This window comes from Oxyura jamaicensis, chromosome 3, assembly GCF_011077185.1.
Source record: "Oxyura jamaicensis isolate SHBP4307 breed ruddy duck chromosome 3, BPBGC_Ojam_1.0, whole genome shotgun sequence".
Classification (NCBI taxonomy): domain Eukaryota; kingdom Metazoa; phylum Chordata; class Aves; order Anseriformes; family Anatidae; genus Oxyura; species Oxyura jamaicensis.
Genome location: NC_048895.1, coordinates 40,295,785 through 40,311,839, shown reverse-complemented (window position 1 = coordinate 40,311,839; position 16,055 = coordinate 40,295,785). Strand labels below are relative to the sequence as shown.

The window sequence follows — 16,055 nt, the reverse complement described above, 5'->3', positions numbered from 1 at the left end:
TAACACGGATTGATTATTATCAACACACTACCTGACTTTATCAACAGGATATAACATGAACATTAAAGTATCTTACCGTAACAGTGGGCTTATCATTTTCTTTACTTTCATTATCATTCTCAGCTAGCTTTTTTTCCTCTTGTTGTACTGCTGCTACTTCTTCTTGCTTGCGCTCCTCCTTATCCACTTTTATTTCTTTTACATCCTGCTCTGGATCTTCACGCATCTTCAATTCTTTTTCTTTTTCACAGTCTTTACAAGGCTTGCTTGTCACTTTCTCTGGTAATGCCATTTGAAATTCAATATTTGCTGAGGTACAATACTCTTCAAAGCCATAGAGATATCTTAAAAAAAAAAAAAAAAAAGCTTCTGATAAGCAAGTTTCTTTCAAGAAAGACCAGTCTACCTAGCAGAAGCTTAAAAGGAACAATGTTTTGTAGCTTACAAAGACTGCATTATAACCAAAAGTACAGAATGTATATATATTGCCACCACCATGAGATCACTATTTCTTTCTAGAGCTTTTTTAGCACACACTTGAAAACTTTCCTACTTACTTTTTGTATGCACATTTAACATTATATCCTGCAGCTGAATTCAACACAGGAATTCCAAGATCTTGATAAACTTGCTTCCATACTGCTCCACTTTCAATCTGTTAGAGAAAATAAAATGATAGCTACTCAATTACCTCACTGACACACAAAAGACTAAGCTGACGTCTACAATTTTGGATAATAATTATATTTAATTTCCTCTGATCTATAAAATCAGTACTTATCACACTATTTCACTGTAACACAAACCACAGGCTACTGTAACTACTTTAGGCAGGCTAGCATTTCTGCATTCCAGTAAGCCATAGCTGGCCTTTCTCTCCAAGTGGTAATAAAACAAATGAAAAAAATACAAAGATCAGTATGTCATTCTTATTTTCAGGTAATTCTTAACTACAACAGCTAGAATTGTATTTAAATTGGAAAAAAAATCTCATTTAAAGCATTAGCAATACTCAGTCCTGGCAGTACTGCAGCAGACACACTAGCTATTAGTCTTATGTTATACCTCTAATATGCTCTTTGGTGTCAGAGCTTAGTGACAATAGGACATGCTAATTTCTCTACCTGTGAAGGTAAAGCAGCTATACTGTGATAACCAAATACAATATGCTCTGCTGTCCATTGGTAAGGTGGTACTGCACAAATAAATATACCTCCTCAACCAACAGGCTAGATTTAAGGGAAGTAGCCCAAAGCAGTTACAGAATCTGACTGGCCAAGAATTTCACATGCCTCAGTTACTGCTCCAAGACCAACTCTACCAAACCCAGTGAGCATTTTCCTCTAGATACTGCCCCAAATAGACAGGAGTTAAGGGTCTCATATTTAACCTTAACTTAGATTACTTGCCTTTGAGATTTTACTGAGCAGAAACTCTTTCACCTTCTGAGGTAACAGCTTCATCAGACAGACAATTATTGAAATTTCACAAACACACAAGCTGGCTGATTTTATGCAGCAGTAATTAAATATATTGAGTAGACATTTAATTTATTTAGAATATAACTAGTTTGTTTCCTGTTAAAATGTGCTTTTTCAGCGTATCTTAGACAACTGTAGGATTCCATTTTAATATGTCTGAAGTTCCTTTATCAGATTTTTCTTTATTATCATTTAAACAAAAATAACACCCCCAGATTTTATACATCTGGAATACTCGTCATAACTAATACTCACATTATCAAATCCTCCAAGCTTATGAACAAGTCTGAACAATTTGAAGAGATTCAAATTTCTATATCCCAGTACAGGTCGTTTGTTAATAGGAGTCCCTGTAAAGAAAGACAGTTATTAAAATGTTTTGCAATATCTTTTTCATAAGAACATTAAATCCACACCATATACATTACTACGCTATTAAATACTGTAAACTTTCTGACCACCTTATACATCTGCTACTTTTTTCTCTTCATGAAACTAGAAAAAATTCAAGAGCTTTAATAACCCATTTTCTTAGAGTGCAGTAATATAAATAAATTCATACATATGCATTCCTCCATACATTACTGAATACGCACAAACGATGAACTTTTGTGCGTATTGTGCGAAATGATGTAACTTTTCTTTGTACTTGTATTATACATACTTTTGTTTCACTCATTAAAACAATTACATCTACAAATACAAGTGTTGTCCTGGAAAGGGAAAGAGTCAAGGGACAGACTGTTACCTTCTAAATAGAGGGGAAGCCAGGAGTGAGGAATGTAATCTCAGTTTCCAAAGATGAACTGCTAAGTATTACTAGCTAACAGACTCAAGTCTAAGTACTGCTAAGCAATCTCTGTCCTCAGCTTCTACAAGTCAAACACAGAAATGCCTACCCCTGTCTTCCATAAACTTGTATAATTGCTGTAGAAAGTTCTCTCTTTCTTCGGGAAAAGGCTCTATTTCCTCCTATGTAGGAAAAAAAAAATGAACAAACATATCACCATTTTGAGTCCTCATTAAGAAAACCACTGCAGTTATTAATTTAGGTTCAAATATTCAAGTTTGTTTTACTGTAGTCAGCAACACAATACTGTAAAGAGTAACATGTCCTCAGTGCTACGCTACATGGAAGTAATTTTTACATACCACAAACAGCTTTACAACATATGTAAGATGATAACTCTAAAGACCCATCTGAAACTGGATTTTTGATGAATCAGTGCCATAAATATCATAAATACCATAAATCAAGTTGTATTCTCAGTGTTGTTCCTTTATGCAGAAAGTCTGGAAGATATCAGTATTAATGATCAAGAGATTTTATCAGATCTCTCTATTTCTTCTGCAAGTTAAGCAATTTCTCAATGCTTGGATGCACTAGGTGACTTTCAGGGATGAAATCAAAGATTAAAATTGTGCTTGCGCTTTCTTGGGAGTTCTAATCCACAGCACTGACAAACTGCAGCCATTGACACTGCATGCATGCTGCCATGAGGTACCAGCTGAACGCGTGGTGAGCAGGATCAATCCCAGAACTGAAATAACAATGGATATTTTGGATGTTCAGTTTGTCACAAATCTCTGTGTTAGGTTTACTTAAATTAATAAACAGTGGCGTTTCATAACAAAGCACTAGGGTTTAATTTCCTTAGGAAATACCATTTGCCACAAAACATTTGCAACAAAACATTAATACCATAATCAGAATTCTTAGAAATTGATAACTAAGCTACTTCAAAACAAAACAGTGAATACAAGTTGGTTATTTTTTTTGCATGCTTTTTTAATACTACCTGTAAGCTTCCAGAAATAACTAATAAAACCTAAAATACTTCACACTCACATTTTATAAGCAAAGGTAAAGGAAACACTGCTAGCAAGCAAAGGATTCGAGTTGTTATCATAAAAGCTGAAAGTGACCACAGAGAACAAATGACTTGAATTTATATTTTTTGTGGGGGGTGGCAGGCAGGCATGCGGGACAGATGCAGGGAAGTGTTGTGGGTGTTATGCTTGTTTTTAAATCTCAAATGACATGTACTTGGAAAGGACTCGTACCAGAAAACTCTGGACCACGGTGAAGAGATCAAGAGGACCTACATGGGATTTTCACATTCTTCAAGAACAAGAGACCACTTGCCATAAAAAAGCTGTCCCACAACACAGTTAGGGGATGGGGAGAGGGGAAAGCGCTGAACTCAGGAAATCCAAAGCTTTTAAGAAGCAAATGTATGATTTTCAGATACTGGGGAACTAAAATAAAGGTGATGAAAAGGCTGAATATAACACTGCTGCTGTTTCCTCACCATAAGACGCAATGCCTGAAAAATACTCTATCTCAGATGTGTTAAATCACAAGATGCCAGAATACCAACTAGATACTCCTGATTAATTTTCCCAATACAGAACACATTAACTTTCTAAGAAAGTGTGCTAAGGGGTAAGCTTAAGATCCTGTGTACCTTTGAAAAGAATTTTCACTTTCTCAGAATCTTTACAGAAATTGATACATGCTACATACTGTGATAATAAACCGTTAGTAATCTCCAAACATTTATGAATCTCTTAAATAATCACTGAGTACTTGACAAGGCTTCCCAGACAATGGTTTGAAGCAGGTATGTCATACTCTTGCCAACTTTATTTCCAAGTTAGACAACAGCACTATCAGGTTACGCTGTATCCCATAACGCATTTGTCCATCTCACAAAGTACAAAAAAAATTGACTTATATGCCCAATAACGAAATCTGTAATAAAAAGCAATGTGCTTTAAGCAGCACATAAAATTCACACAGAACTGTAACAGTACTGGGTAAGAGAAGGTCCTTCTCAATCCTCCTGGCTGCCATCATACTCAGTAAAGGAAAGGGAAACAGCTTGCCATTCTCCTCTGTTTGGAAAAAATATACAAAAGAGGGCAACTCCTCTTCTGTAGAGAGGATTTGCATGTCTTTTCCTATGACAGCATCTATATGTGAAGCCTGGGGCAATGTAAGTAAGAGCTTGGGGGTGCAGGGGGAAGAGTTTTCATGTCCTGGAAAGCACTAGGGCAAAGGGCAACGTGCAGGTGGATTTAAAAAAAAAAATGCTCTGTAAAGAAGCAGCCCACAAGTACTGTTCAAGAAGAGATGCTGCTTGATAGCCAGGAGGTTAGAGAGACAACCTACTAAAATCAGAGAGAAGGCTGTTTCTGCAGAAACAGAAAAAAAACTGTTTTAAAAACCTCCTACTTCAGCAGATGAATGAAACAATAGATACCAGAGAAGAAATTATCACAAGAGCTGTCACAGTTAGGTTCCAAAATATTTAGCTGAGATCTTCATGTCTAGCACATGGAAAGACTAGCTCGTACAACAGTGCACACAACTAAGAGGAGCTATAGAGAAAGCTCTGAAATTGCCTCTCCAAAGACAAAGGATACAAGGTCATATACTTTCAAACCATATAGCTAAAAAGACTGCATTTTTTTTCCACCTAAAATAAGTACTGATACAATGATTGCTATATAATGACTGTATGTCAACCTACGTAGGTAAAAATCTACTTACATTCATCATGCCCATGGCTGGATATAAACCTGCTCTGGAAGTTCAAGAATTGCACTGCCCTGACACAAGTACACTCCCCCCACCCTGGCTTCTCAAAATATCAGAGCATAGATGCCAGCAAACTGGCAACTTTTGATCAGAGCTGGCTAATCTCCTGTAAGCTTAAAGAACAGGCAGAATGAACTCATGAGCATGGAAAGGTGGCAAAGTTTTTACCTCACACTTCGCAGCCTCCCTAAAATAAAGAAGTGAATGAATGAAAGATGAAGCATTGGTGTGCCAGAGCCACAATTTCCAGGGATGATGTAGTCAGAGAAAGAGCATGACAAGCATTTATCAACCATCTCCTTGAACATTCCACTACAGTTGAAATTTCAGTTTACTGCTTCAGTTGTCAGTTGCATAACAGATTAGAGAAAGAGCTCTTGAACCTTAGTGAGAGAAAAAAAAGCGATCATAGAGGGAGACAGACTGAGTACCCTCAAAAAACATACAGGATGTAAAAGACTCTAAAGTCCCTCCTCCAGCTTCACTGCCAGCTGTGAAATAAAGCTCTTTCCAATAATTTTCTTCTTGTCATTGTTTTTTCTGGACCTAAGACTGGTAGAAAAGGTAGTTAGAAAATCGAGCATGAGGTAGCACTCCATACTTCCTGTGCAAAGGACAAAGGTAGAAGAGGAATGCACACACTCCATGCTTTGATTGAAAGCTCTTCTGCTTCTTTACGTCAGGGTAGCCAGAGTAGTAGTGATGCTTCAGTAAACCAGGATAAAAGAAAGGTACAATAAATCAGATTTCTTGGTAGTTATTTGAAAGTTTCCCAATCTCTCTCACCATTTCCTTTTTACCACTAGCAAACCAGTAAATTCCATTTCTTGCAGTTAAAAGCAGAGAGTGAAAGAACAACACAAGCTGCTTGCAATTTCTGCTTTACAAGAGGACCCACAGCTATGGGCCTGACAAAGCAATTTGAGAGCATAAAACAGTGAGGGAGAAAGGGAACAACTATGGGGTGACAGACGCACAGAGGAAAAAAAAACAGCAGCATGACCACACCAGCCTACTTTGGTTTACTTTTCAAAAATGAAAAGAGTACAGGTCAGGAACAACAGCTTAGAGAGGCCTCCTCAGATACTGTTCCTGTGTAAAAGGTAGCAAACTTCCCTGTGTCTTGGAACATGTGATAAGTCATATACATACTGGGTTAATAGCTCTATAGCCAGTAAAAGAGTTTATCATTGTTTATGTGAGCAATTATTTACAGTAGTGCTAAAATAATGCACGGAACTTATTCCATTGCCACAAAGGGGAAAAGAAATCAACAGCATCATAACATCTAATAGGCCAGAGATAAGATAAACCACAAAGGGAAACTACACTCTTGTGCATACTACAATGCACTCATCAGCAACATTATTATAGAAAGGCAATGTTTTATTCAGATGGAGAGTGACCTAAGAATTGGAAACCCATCTGGGCCATGTTCAGAAACATGATGTTCTCCACTGGTGAACAAGAAAAAGAACACCTTTGCTTTTCAATACTGAAACAGTATTACGCAAAGAAAAGGCCTGTCTACCTTTGCATAAAGTTGTAGGATTTAATTGCTGATGTTTTCAAAAGACAATACAAAGAATTCTTTGCTTTGAAGTTACTAAAACCTACCCCATATCCTTCCTCAGGAACAACTGAAGTATTTTTTAATTTACACAGATCTTCCCAATTGGAAGACAATTGCACCTTTAATAGGTGCAGGTAAGTTCTCTTTGAAAATACTTACAAGTAAAGGAAACCTTTCTTTTTGAAAAACAATATGCATGTGACAGCACACATCGATGGCTATCCTTCCTCACCCTGCTCAGTCCCCAGTATGTACTGGGGCCCTTCCACCACTGCATTAAGATGAGCATGGGAAAGACTGGAAAACAGGATCAGCCTCTGAGCTTCAATTCCTATTTTTAGTTAGTTCCCACTGACACAGCCTTTTGACTACATGTGCTTTTTGCTTAGCGATTCAAAGATATTTGTTAGACTTCCATGTTGATGTTTTCACATTAACTGATCTTTGTTAAACTCTTCTTAAAGAGATAAAGAGTTAAATATCTTTTTAAAGATATTTTAAAAGCTAAAAAACATAGTATCTTAACATAGGCAACGCTTTTATGCTGCCAAATACTACTTAGATATTAGCCTAATTTGTGTTAGGTGTGTATCTATGCTACTTGCTAACTTCACTTACCTCTTCTTCACTGCTGTTATCCTCTTTTTCTTTTTCATCTTCCTCCTCCTCCTCAGCTTCACTGCTGGAGCTGTCTTCTTTCAATTCTGTTTTCCAGTTACTAGGAACAGTTCTGTTTTTATGAAACTCAAGAGCTTGGTCAAAAGCTGTAAGAGGACAAGCATTTGTTAATATTGCAGGAAGAATCAATTTCAGCAAACCTTTTAATAAAAAAAAAATAGTTGAGAGGAAGAGAAGACTGCTAATGAACTGTTCCACCCCCAAATTCAAAGAACCTCAATAAAACCCCCATTGCCCAACATTATTTGTCTTACCCAGTCAAACCAGCTTTGTCTTTTCTGCACATCAAATTACTCAGAGCTATTATTAGGATTGTTACCATGTTAGTAACTATACATGCAAACAAGGACCTTATGTATTATGCCATACGTTAATACTTGAAAGAATTCTTGTTCCAACAGGTGTACATTGTGCTTTACGTACATTAAACAGGGAGGAGAAGGAAGAAGAAATGAACATAAACCCATTTTAAGAGTTCCATCACAAAAAGCTCAAGCTCTCAAATGAATTTACAATTCCAGTTTCTTGACAGTGCATAAAGATAACTGTCTCAAACCTATCAGGAGTATTACGGTACAGATAGTTCTATTAAGGTCTAACACAACAGACCAAATACTAAATAACCTATAAAGCCAGCATGCACTGTACTATTACATCCTTCATTTGGTACGTCTGTGTTTAAAACAAGTGCAAGATAAGGTGCTTTTTCTTGTTCTTTGAAGAAAATTGTTCCTCTAGGTTTTCAGTAATGTTTACCTTCAAGATATATAGGATCCTTTTCTATAACATAATTGAAGCTTTTTTAAAAAAAACATATGAACCAATCTGATACAAGTTTGGTTTAATTTACATTATAAAGTAAGCAGGCACACACACAAATGACACTTTTCATTATAAAGTGTATTTTTACCTTGTTTTAACAAAGCATCAGGCTTCGGGGAAGTTTCACTAATCTCCCGGACATCTTTTCTTGGCACAGAAACACTAGATAATTTAGAAAAACATGAAAAAATTATTAAAATAACACAAAGCACTTTTTAATTTCTACTGAAACTATACCCAAAGAAACCAATCTGAACAGGAACTTGGGCTTGGGGAGAGAGGGCAGGGGGAAACCTATACACACTTGACTGCACACACACTTATGTGCATTTCTCCAGTGATGTGCACTGATGCATAAGTAACTCAAATGGTACAGGAAAGTGATAGCCTAGACTTAGTAACTAAACCACAGTGAAACTGTTAAATATTTCAGTATCTTTTCTGCAAAAGCATTCTGTTAAACCAAGCCAAGCAGAGTAAGTAGCTGGAGCTTTATAAACAAGAACTAAAACCTGGAAAAAAAAAGATTTGACATAAATCAAGCTTCCTCCTTGACCAATATGAGTTTAAGAACTCAAAGCTCCCTTTCTATTGTGAGTCCCATACAATTTGGTTTTCTATGTTTCTCTTACTTCATTTGAATAGTATCACATTTCTTTTCCAAAAACACGATAATATGCAGCTGTAGTCTATACTGAGTCAAACATATACTTTTCTACCTCAAAAAATTAATTCTGTGCGCACACACACACACACCACAAACACAGACATCTTTCCATGGCTGGATAAGCCCATGGCCACATCTCTGAAAAGCAGTGCCCTGTTCCAACCAGAGCAGGAAAAATAAGCTCAAGATGTTTTCAAAGTCATAAAATACTGCTTTGTTTGCCACAGCTGTAACAATGAAATTAAAGCTAATATAGATTTATGTGCTTTGTTATTAACAATGGGATGCAGGGCTAATTCTCTCACCATGTAGGCCATTGACAGGTTTCTAAACAGTAGAAAAACCTTCACAGAAACTTTCTGAACTAATGTTATTAATACTTTACCCAGCATATCTCATACTATGTTTCCCTGAACTGGGACACATTTTATTTAATCAACCTCTACATTCCTACTCACAATTTGCCATCCTTGAAAGAGCGAACGAGAATATTGTCTTTTTTCACTGCAATATCATCACTACAGTCTGGACAAACTACCTGCAAAGATATTACAAACACAAAGTTTAGAGAGAAAAAGGAGTGACAGCAGAGCAACAGTATTTACCAATGCTTCTCTGAAATATTTGACTCATTTCTCTTCAGCAACACTGAGATGAGAGCAATTGCGATCCCTCATAATGCAGGAGTGATGGCCTCCTGAAATTACTGAATGTAGAAGTCTGTGCTTGCTTCCTGAAGGGAACTGGCTGCTGCTGCCAGAGACATGAAAAAACAACTTCCCAACAAAAGCTAAGTTCCTGCCATGTCACCAAAGCTGATTCTACTCATCCTAGAAGGACTGAATTTTCACCAAGTGCTGCCACCTGAGTTAGAGACCTCTTCTGAAAAACTTCAGAAATTGTAAGGATATCATAACCCACAGTTTGGGGGCCGGGGGGGGGGGGGGAGGAAGACCTTGAAGGACTTACAAAATGCAACTTTATAAAAGGAGGATTCATAAGTTACCTACCTAGAAAAGTGGTTCAAGTACCTGCATTACGATAGACTCTTTAACTCGAGGAGTAGATTAATCAAAGTCTAGCACTGAGACAACATATTAATTACTTGTTGCAGTTTTATAAGCTATTTGAAGTGTGCTAAACTAGTATACAAGTCACTAATTTTAAAACTTCAGGAATTTAATAATGTATATTATTTATTGAAATTTTGAACTTTGAGAACAGAAAAGCAGCCCTTTTCATCACTTTTTAAAACTTTCATACTTCCCTAAAAGTTAAGAAAATTCTGGCTGCTAGAAACCCCAAGGAGCAGCAAATTACCAGAACCCTAATTTAGTCCTGGTAAATGCCTCCTCTCTTGTACCAACTACTTCCAGTCTTATTTTTTTCATCAAACACATGAAAGATGCTACATGATAGATTGTAGTCTTCCTTCTTACATGGGTCACCAGCCACAGTCTTTTACAAGTTCAAGTCAAAAGCTCCAACTGATTTGGAAACAGCTGTTAATCATGAAGCACAGGCTAAACAGCATCAAGGTTTTAGCAGTCAGAAATTCATTAACAAGTTGAAAAGCCACTTAACAGTATCTCACCTAGTACCATGCATCAAGCAACATCATCTCAATTTTGCCTGAATCAAATTTTCTTAATCTCCTTGCAAAACAAAATCCACTGCATTTACAGGAGGATGACACAGATGATCCTATATAAGTTAAATTTTCTGAAAATGCTGCAAAGATTTCCTCACTGCAACTTCCAAAAGCCTTTAGGAACATATTAACACCCAACAATACTATAAAGCTTACCAAATTGTACTCTCTAACGTGAGGAGCAAATGCCAGGCCATTTTAAAATTATAATTAACTATTGCTGTTTTAGACACCACACCAAGAAAAACACTCACACAACCAAAAAGTACATTCAGGATTAAACCAATGCAGCCACCAAACACTTAGAAAAAACATAAAACAAATTTAAACCTCTATGGCTTTAGATTGTAATTGATAAATGTATTTGGCTATAGGACTGATATCCAAAGTAATCAGTTCCTGCTACTAATCTTGACTGTTCTACACTGTAAAGGTTTAGACTACTTCCTGACCTTTCCACATTTGTGTGGCTTGTACAACATCCACGTGTTTTAACATAAGCCTTATCTGTCCACAGTATCAATAACAAAGTGAAATATTTTGTGGATACATATTCTTCAGAATACTAAGCCTGCATTTTCATTTCATTATTCACACAGTTGCAGTTAGCCACACCATAATGTTTAAACAAAAGCAGTCAGTAACAAAATAAAATTACTTTGTTGATAAAGTGCAGGTAATCACTTATAAGGTAAAAGAGTGGAGAGGCACAGCTAGAAGTATGGGGAAGAAGCTGTTTGGGGCATCGATCTATTCCCTGGCATAAGGTTTCAGGTTAAATACAGTACGATGTTTATTTGCAGTGCTATAAACCTGATTACTGAAGTAACAGTTAATCTAGGATAAGCTATTTCAGAGTTAACAAGCTCCATCCTCAAACTTCATCCTCCTACTACTTCTCATTCATTTCAGGAAACTCCACAGCGAACAAATTATTCCATTCTCCAAGTGACAGCTAAAGAAAGAACAGGGTGTATCTTCAGTACTCCCTAGGAGAATAAGCAACAGTTCAGTTAATCTCAAAGGTCTGACCCACAGCTATCCTGATTAGTAGCTCTACTCCATGCACACAGAATGGCTAACAGGGCCTGCCATGGAAACTGCTCTCAGCTACATGCATGACCAGAAGGACCAACCCAACAGTGTGACATAAAACATGTCAGCGTTAACTGACCACTGCTCAGAGTAGAGCTGCATTAGGTACCAACCAGGAGGGAGGGGATATTGCACCAATTTGGACGACAGCCTTAAGAAAATCAAGCTGTTTCTTTCCTGGTCTATTACTGCAAATTTCTGTTAAAGCTACCTTTCATTAACATGGCACCTCCTTGCCACATATACTGCCCTCTCCCTTGCTGTAAAAGCTTTAATGACTCATTCTCTCCCACCAATTTTCCAAAGGGAATCCTGCTGAAAAGCTTCTGGACTTGCATTACAGACACAGGAGGTGATGAGTAGAAAGTTACAACTGAGAAATACTGCACACAGTACAAAGAGTTAAATGCTACAGCAGCAGCGTTTCAAAGTCTGAGCACAAGTCTTCCCAAAATTAGATAAAACATTTTCAGCAGTGAAGTTCTCATTGCCAGGGAAAAGTTATTCAAGTATTTGAAATTAACAAAATATCAGTGAAAAAACATAATACTGGATGCACCACATATGGAAATACATTTAGAAATAAATGTATAAGTCAGTCTACATATAATCTAGTGATATTTTATTACAGGTTTATTTGTAAAAAAAAAAAAAAAAAAAAAAAGTATTTAAACCAAAATGAATAAAGATAATTAAGATTTGTTCTAAAAGAGTGGCATTATTTTAAACGAAATTCATTGGCAATTCTCTACTACCTACCACAGCAAAAAAAAATATAATCAAATGTTTTTAATCAAATAGGTTTACACTGGAACTAGAAAAATAATGGCTACTTAGTAAACTTTCCATCTTTGTTCTTCTCGTATCTTCTCACTTGATAAAACCTGGTAATTCAGAAAAACTATATGCAATGGCATAGGTAAAAACCCCTTAAATATTGAGTAGTACCAATGAAATAACACACTGCTGAGCTGGAAGTAGGCCAGCTAGCTCTGGCTGTTTGGAAGAACTAAAGCCATTTATCAGTAACTGTGTAAATAAATGCATTTACATGCATAGCATTTCCTTTGCCTACTATGACACTCAAATTTTAAGAAACATGCTATCAGTATAGATGAACCCACTGAAGAGGAAAAATAACACCTTTCTTTAATGCTTAGCAAATGCATTAAATTCTTTGCAAAATTAAAAATAAAGATGAAAGTCTTACCAAGGCTGGAAACCACAGAGCTTTCTTTTTATCCACACTGAAGCAGTCCACACACACAACTTTTCCTAATAACTCATCGCTTTGTTTCCTATCATCTTCATCTTCATCGCTGGAAGAGGATGAAGATTCTTCTTCAGGACTAAATGACAGAAAAAGACTTAAAACTCAACTGCCCAAATCTCATCTACTGTAATTAGAGGTGAACCTAAGCTGTCTAAAAAGCATAAATGATAGTGACTTGAACTGAAGGATACTTTAAGGTAGAAGTGAATAAAAATATTTATAAGGAGATAAAATAATTTTATTTATAACTATATAAATATTCATAGCAAAAACAAAAATATTACAAGCTCAGAAATGCACTGCCTGGACATTTAAAACTAATTCTGAACAGTGTTTCACTAGGGCAAATACTGTAGTATTGGACCATCATTAAGTGAAACTGATTTTTTTCCCCCCTTTCACTGTCTCTATGCTTTTACTTTAACAGCCATAGTCTATAAGCCTGCGGTCATCTGTCATACAGAAGACAAAGTTATTCTGAGAGAGGACAAATCTCTGAAGAAGAAACATCAGCTACAAAGATAAATACCAAGAAGAAAGAAGTTATTTATCCTGAAATAGGTGGTGTTTTGTTTTTTTTTTTTTTTTTTAAAAAAAGGATCTGCAGTGATATATTTCAATGACTGCTTCAATTTCATATTGAACAAAGTAGATGGGCAAAGGTGCGAACATATTTTGATTACAAAAAGGTTCCACCTCATTTTTTGGTTGTTTCAATATAAAGTTACACCTGATTTTAACCATACGGGGACTCAAAATGTAGAAAAATATTCCAACAAAATTGCATGCAACCAATTAAAAATATTTAGCACCCCTGGCTATATACACAAAAATACACATTATTATGTGTATTATTTAGTATTATTATTATTAGACTATATTTCTTTAGACTACTCACTTTGAAGGTTAATTCTCAGAAAATTCACAGCATGTTCAATAAGCATATAATGCAGAATTTTAAAAGCTATCTTCCATTTTTCACGTAACTACTTTTGTGCAATAAGCTCAATATTAACAGAAGACTCACAGTTAGCATTTGCATAATGGATGACAGCTGTGTTATAGCCTGAACTGAATTACTGTTTTATTTTACCCACCACAATTTTACATCACTTGCAGTGCTCATAGATAAAAGGATTTTCCCCCCAACATCCTTTTTTAAAGGTATTGATTTCTTTTATAATACAGTATAAAAGTATTTCAGGCTGCTTCTTGGGGCTGGATAATCTCTTGCGGGAACAGAACAAAGCTAAGGACAAGAAAAAGCCAGGACTCTTAGAGATACTACACCTAGCTCAGTTCATCAGCATCTTGTATACAACTTGTCTTTTTACCCAGTCTGGTCAGTATGAACCATAAGATAAAAATAAGCATCCTGTTTCTGCTGTAACAACATCCTGTGTAGTTAGGGAAACAGAGAAGACAACAACTCAGAGACACCAAAGAAGCTGCAATCATGTCTGCTGTGATATGTGCCAGCTTAATCAATCTTTCTCCTTCAATACATCATAATAGTAAACCAATATTCACGTAAGTTTGTATCACCTGTACAAATACAGAGCAATATTTATGATCAAAAAGACAAAGCAATAAAGGATAATCCAAGCATGACAAGTCCCCTTTTTATCCCTGTTACTACTACCACCTCACAACTCTAAAAACAAGAGCAAGAGCAGAGTCAATTGAGTATTTCATGATTCTTCAAGATCACAACTACCAAGAACTCTGGAACCCAGGAAATCACATCATTACTCTTGATCTTGCCTTTTTTTTTTTTTTTTTAATCTGTAAGCTTTACTCCAAACCATAACATTGTTCACCTATTTCTAAAAGCCCTTCAAAGACCTTGTAATGAGAAACCAAAAGATACCAGGAGGATTCCAGTGGCTTCTACAAAGACCTCACATCAGCTAGAAAAATCTGTGTTGCAATGGCTTTAGATTAAGTCCAAGAGATTGTCCCCACTCATGTGTCAATACCTGCCACTTTTTCAAATATTGATCACATGAAGACTTGCAATTCTTGCATGCACTAATACAGGGAAAACTGACTTTCAGTCTGAGTGCAGAACAACACTTTTCATATAGCTTGCTCTTTTTTGAATATACAACTAATAATAAAATAATAAATACTGGAAGCGTCAGAATTGAGTCAGAGCACAGACAATGACATTAAACTTACATGTGATTGGATCTCCTTCCCCTGTTTGTTTTCTTTCCTATAACAGGAGTCCCAAAGTGTTCAGGATTTGTGAGTGGAAGCTGATCTAATGTCTGTTGAAATGAAAAAAATACATGTTTATACACACTAAAAAAAAGGCATGAGTTATGATCTAAAATGTAAGTTTGGAGAACGTGGTTAAAGTAATTTTTGTCAATACAGTCTCAATACAAAAGTATTTTTAAAAGCAGTGACGTTTCTGCTGTAAGAACATGTTATATATGTGTGTTTTGCCTATTTTTTTTAAACACTGCTTTTCCCCCTCCTCCAAACAATAAACTTTCATCCTACACACAATGGAAGTCACACCTTTGGACCATTCAAAGACAGAATGAACCATCACATATTCTGCTGACCTGGAATACTCCATCTCTACAGGAAGAATTTTCTGTCTGTCCTATCATCAGACTTAACACCTAATCATCTAGTTAGAAAAGAACAAAGGTCCTCTATAAAATGAAACAGCATGATAACCCAGTAGTAAAACATAATTAGTCATGCTTACTGCTACTAAATCAGAGTTTTATATGACACAAAAAGTCTAAAACAATCTTGAAGCAGGTGCAATATTGGAAATTACCAACAAAACAAGAGAGAGAGAGAGAAAGAAAGAACTTTCTCCAGTCAGCAAGACTACTAGAACATCAACAAAAGGACCTCACAGACCTCCAGTATCTTCTTCAAGGCTGCTGTTACCTGTTTAAAAGAATCATTCCAAATTTGAAGGCTGCTGGTACACAGATTTTTGGTACCATGAGCACCTCTTTTCATTCTTTGAAAGGCACCATAAAGTCCTCTAAAATAAACATGTTCCTCTCAATTACACTTCTGAGTTTTGTGTGCATTTTTAAATATGAAACATCAACTAGGATCTCAAACATCTTCTGCACCAGACAGAACTGAACTCAATAGATAAAATAACATTGGCTTTTTACATCTTGAAGTAAATTACTTGTGAACATGGCAGACACCTTAACAGATCCCATAAAAA

At 36.1% G+C, this 16,055-nt stretch overlaps 1 protein-coding gene across 2 annotated transcripts in view; it reads right to left on the bottom strand.

The window, feature by feature from the left end:
* ARID4B (AT-rich interaction domain 4B) overlaps window positions 1-16,055 on the bottom strand; it is an 87,716-nt gene that overhangs the window by 31,026 nt on the left and 40,635 nt on the right. Inside the window, exons 7-15 of one of the 2 annotated variants that reach the window (XM_035320535.1) lie at window positions 15,026-15,117; window positions 12,782-12,920; window positions 9,284-9,363; window positions 8,247-8,320; window positions 7,277-7,422; window positions 2,381-2,453; window positions 1,737-1,831; window positions 558-655; window positions 77-344 (exon numbers count right to left, since the gene is read on the bottom strand). In XM_035320535.1, the coding sequence (XP_035176426.1) occupies window positions 77-344; window positions 558-655; window positions 1,737-1,831; window positions 2,381-2,453; window positions 7,277-7,422; window positions 8,247-8,320; window positions 9,284-9,363; window positions 12,782-12,920; window positions 15,026-15,117 (1,065 nt within the window). The remainder of the gene's footprint in view (window positions 1-76; window positions 345-557; window positions 656-1,736; window positions 1,832-2,380; window positions 2,454-7,276; window positions 7,423-8,246; window positions 8,321-9,283; window positions 9,364-12,781; window positions 12,921-15,025; window positions 15,118-16,055) is intronic. The other variant, XM_035320536.1, reaches the window with a different exon arrangement.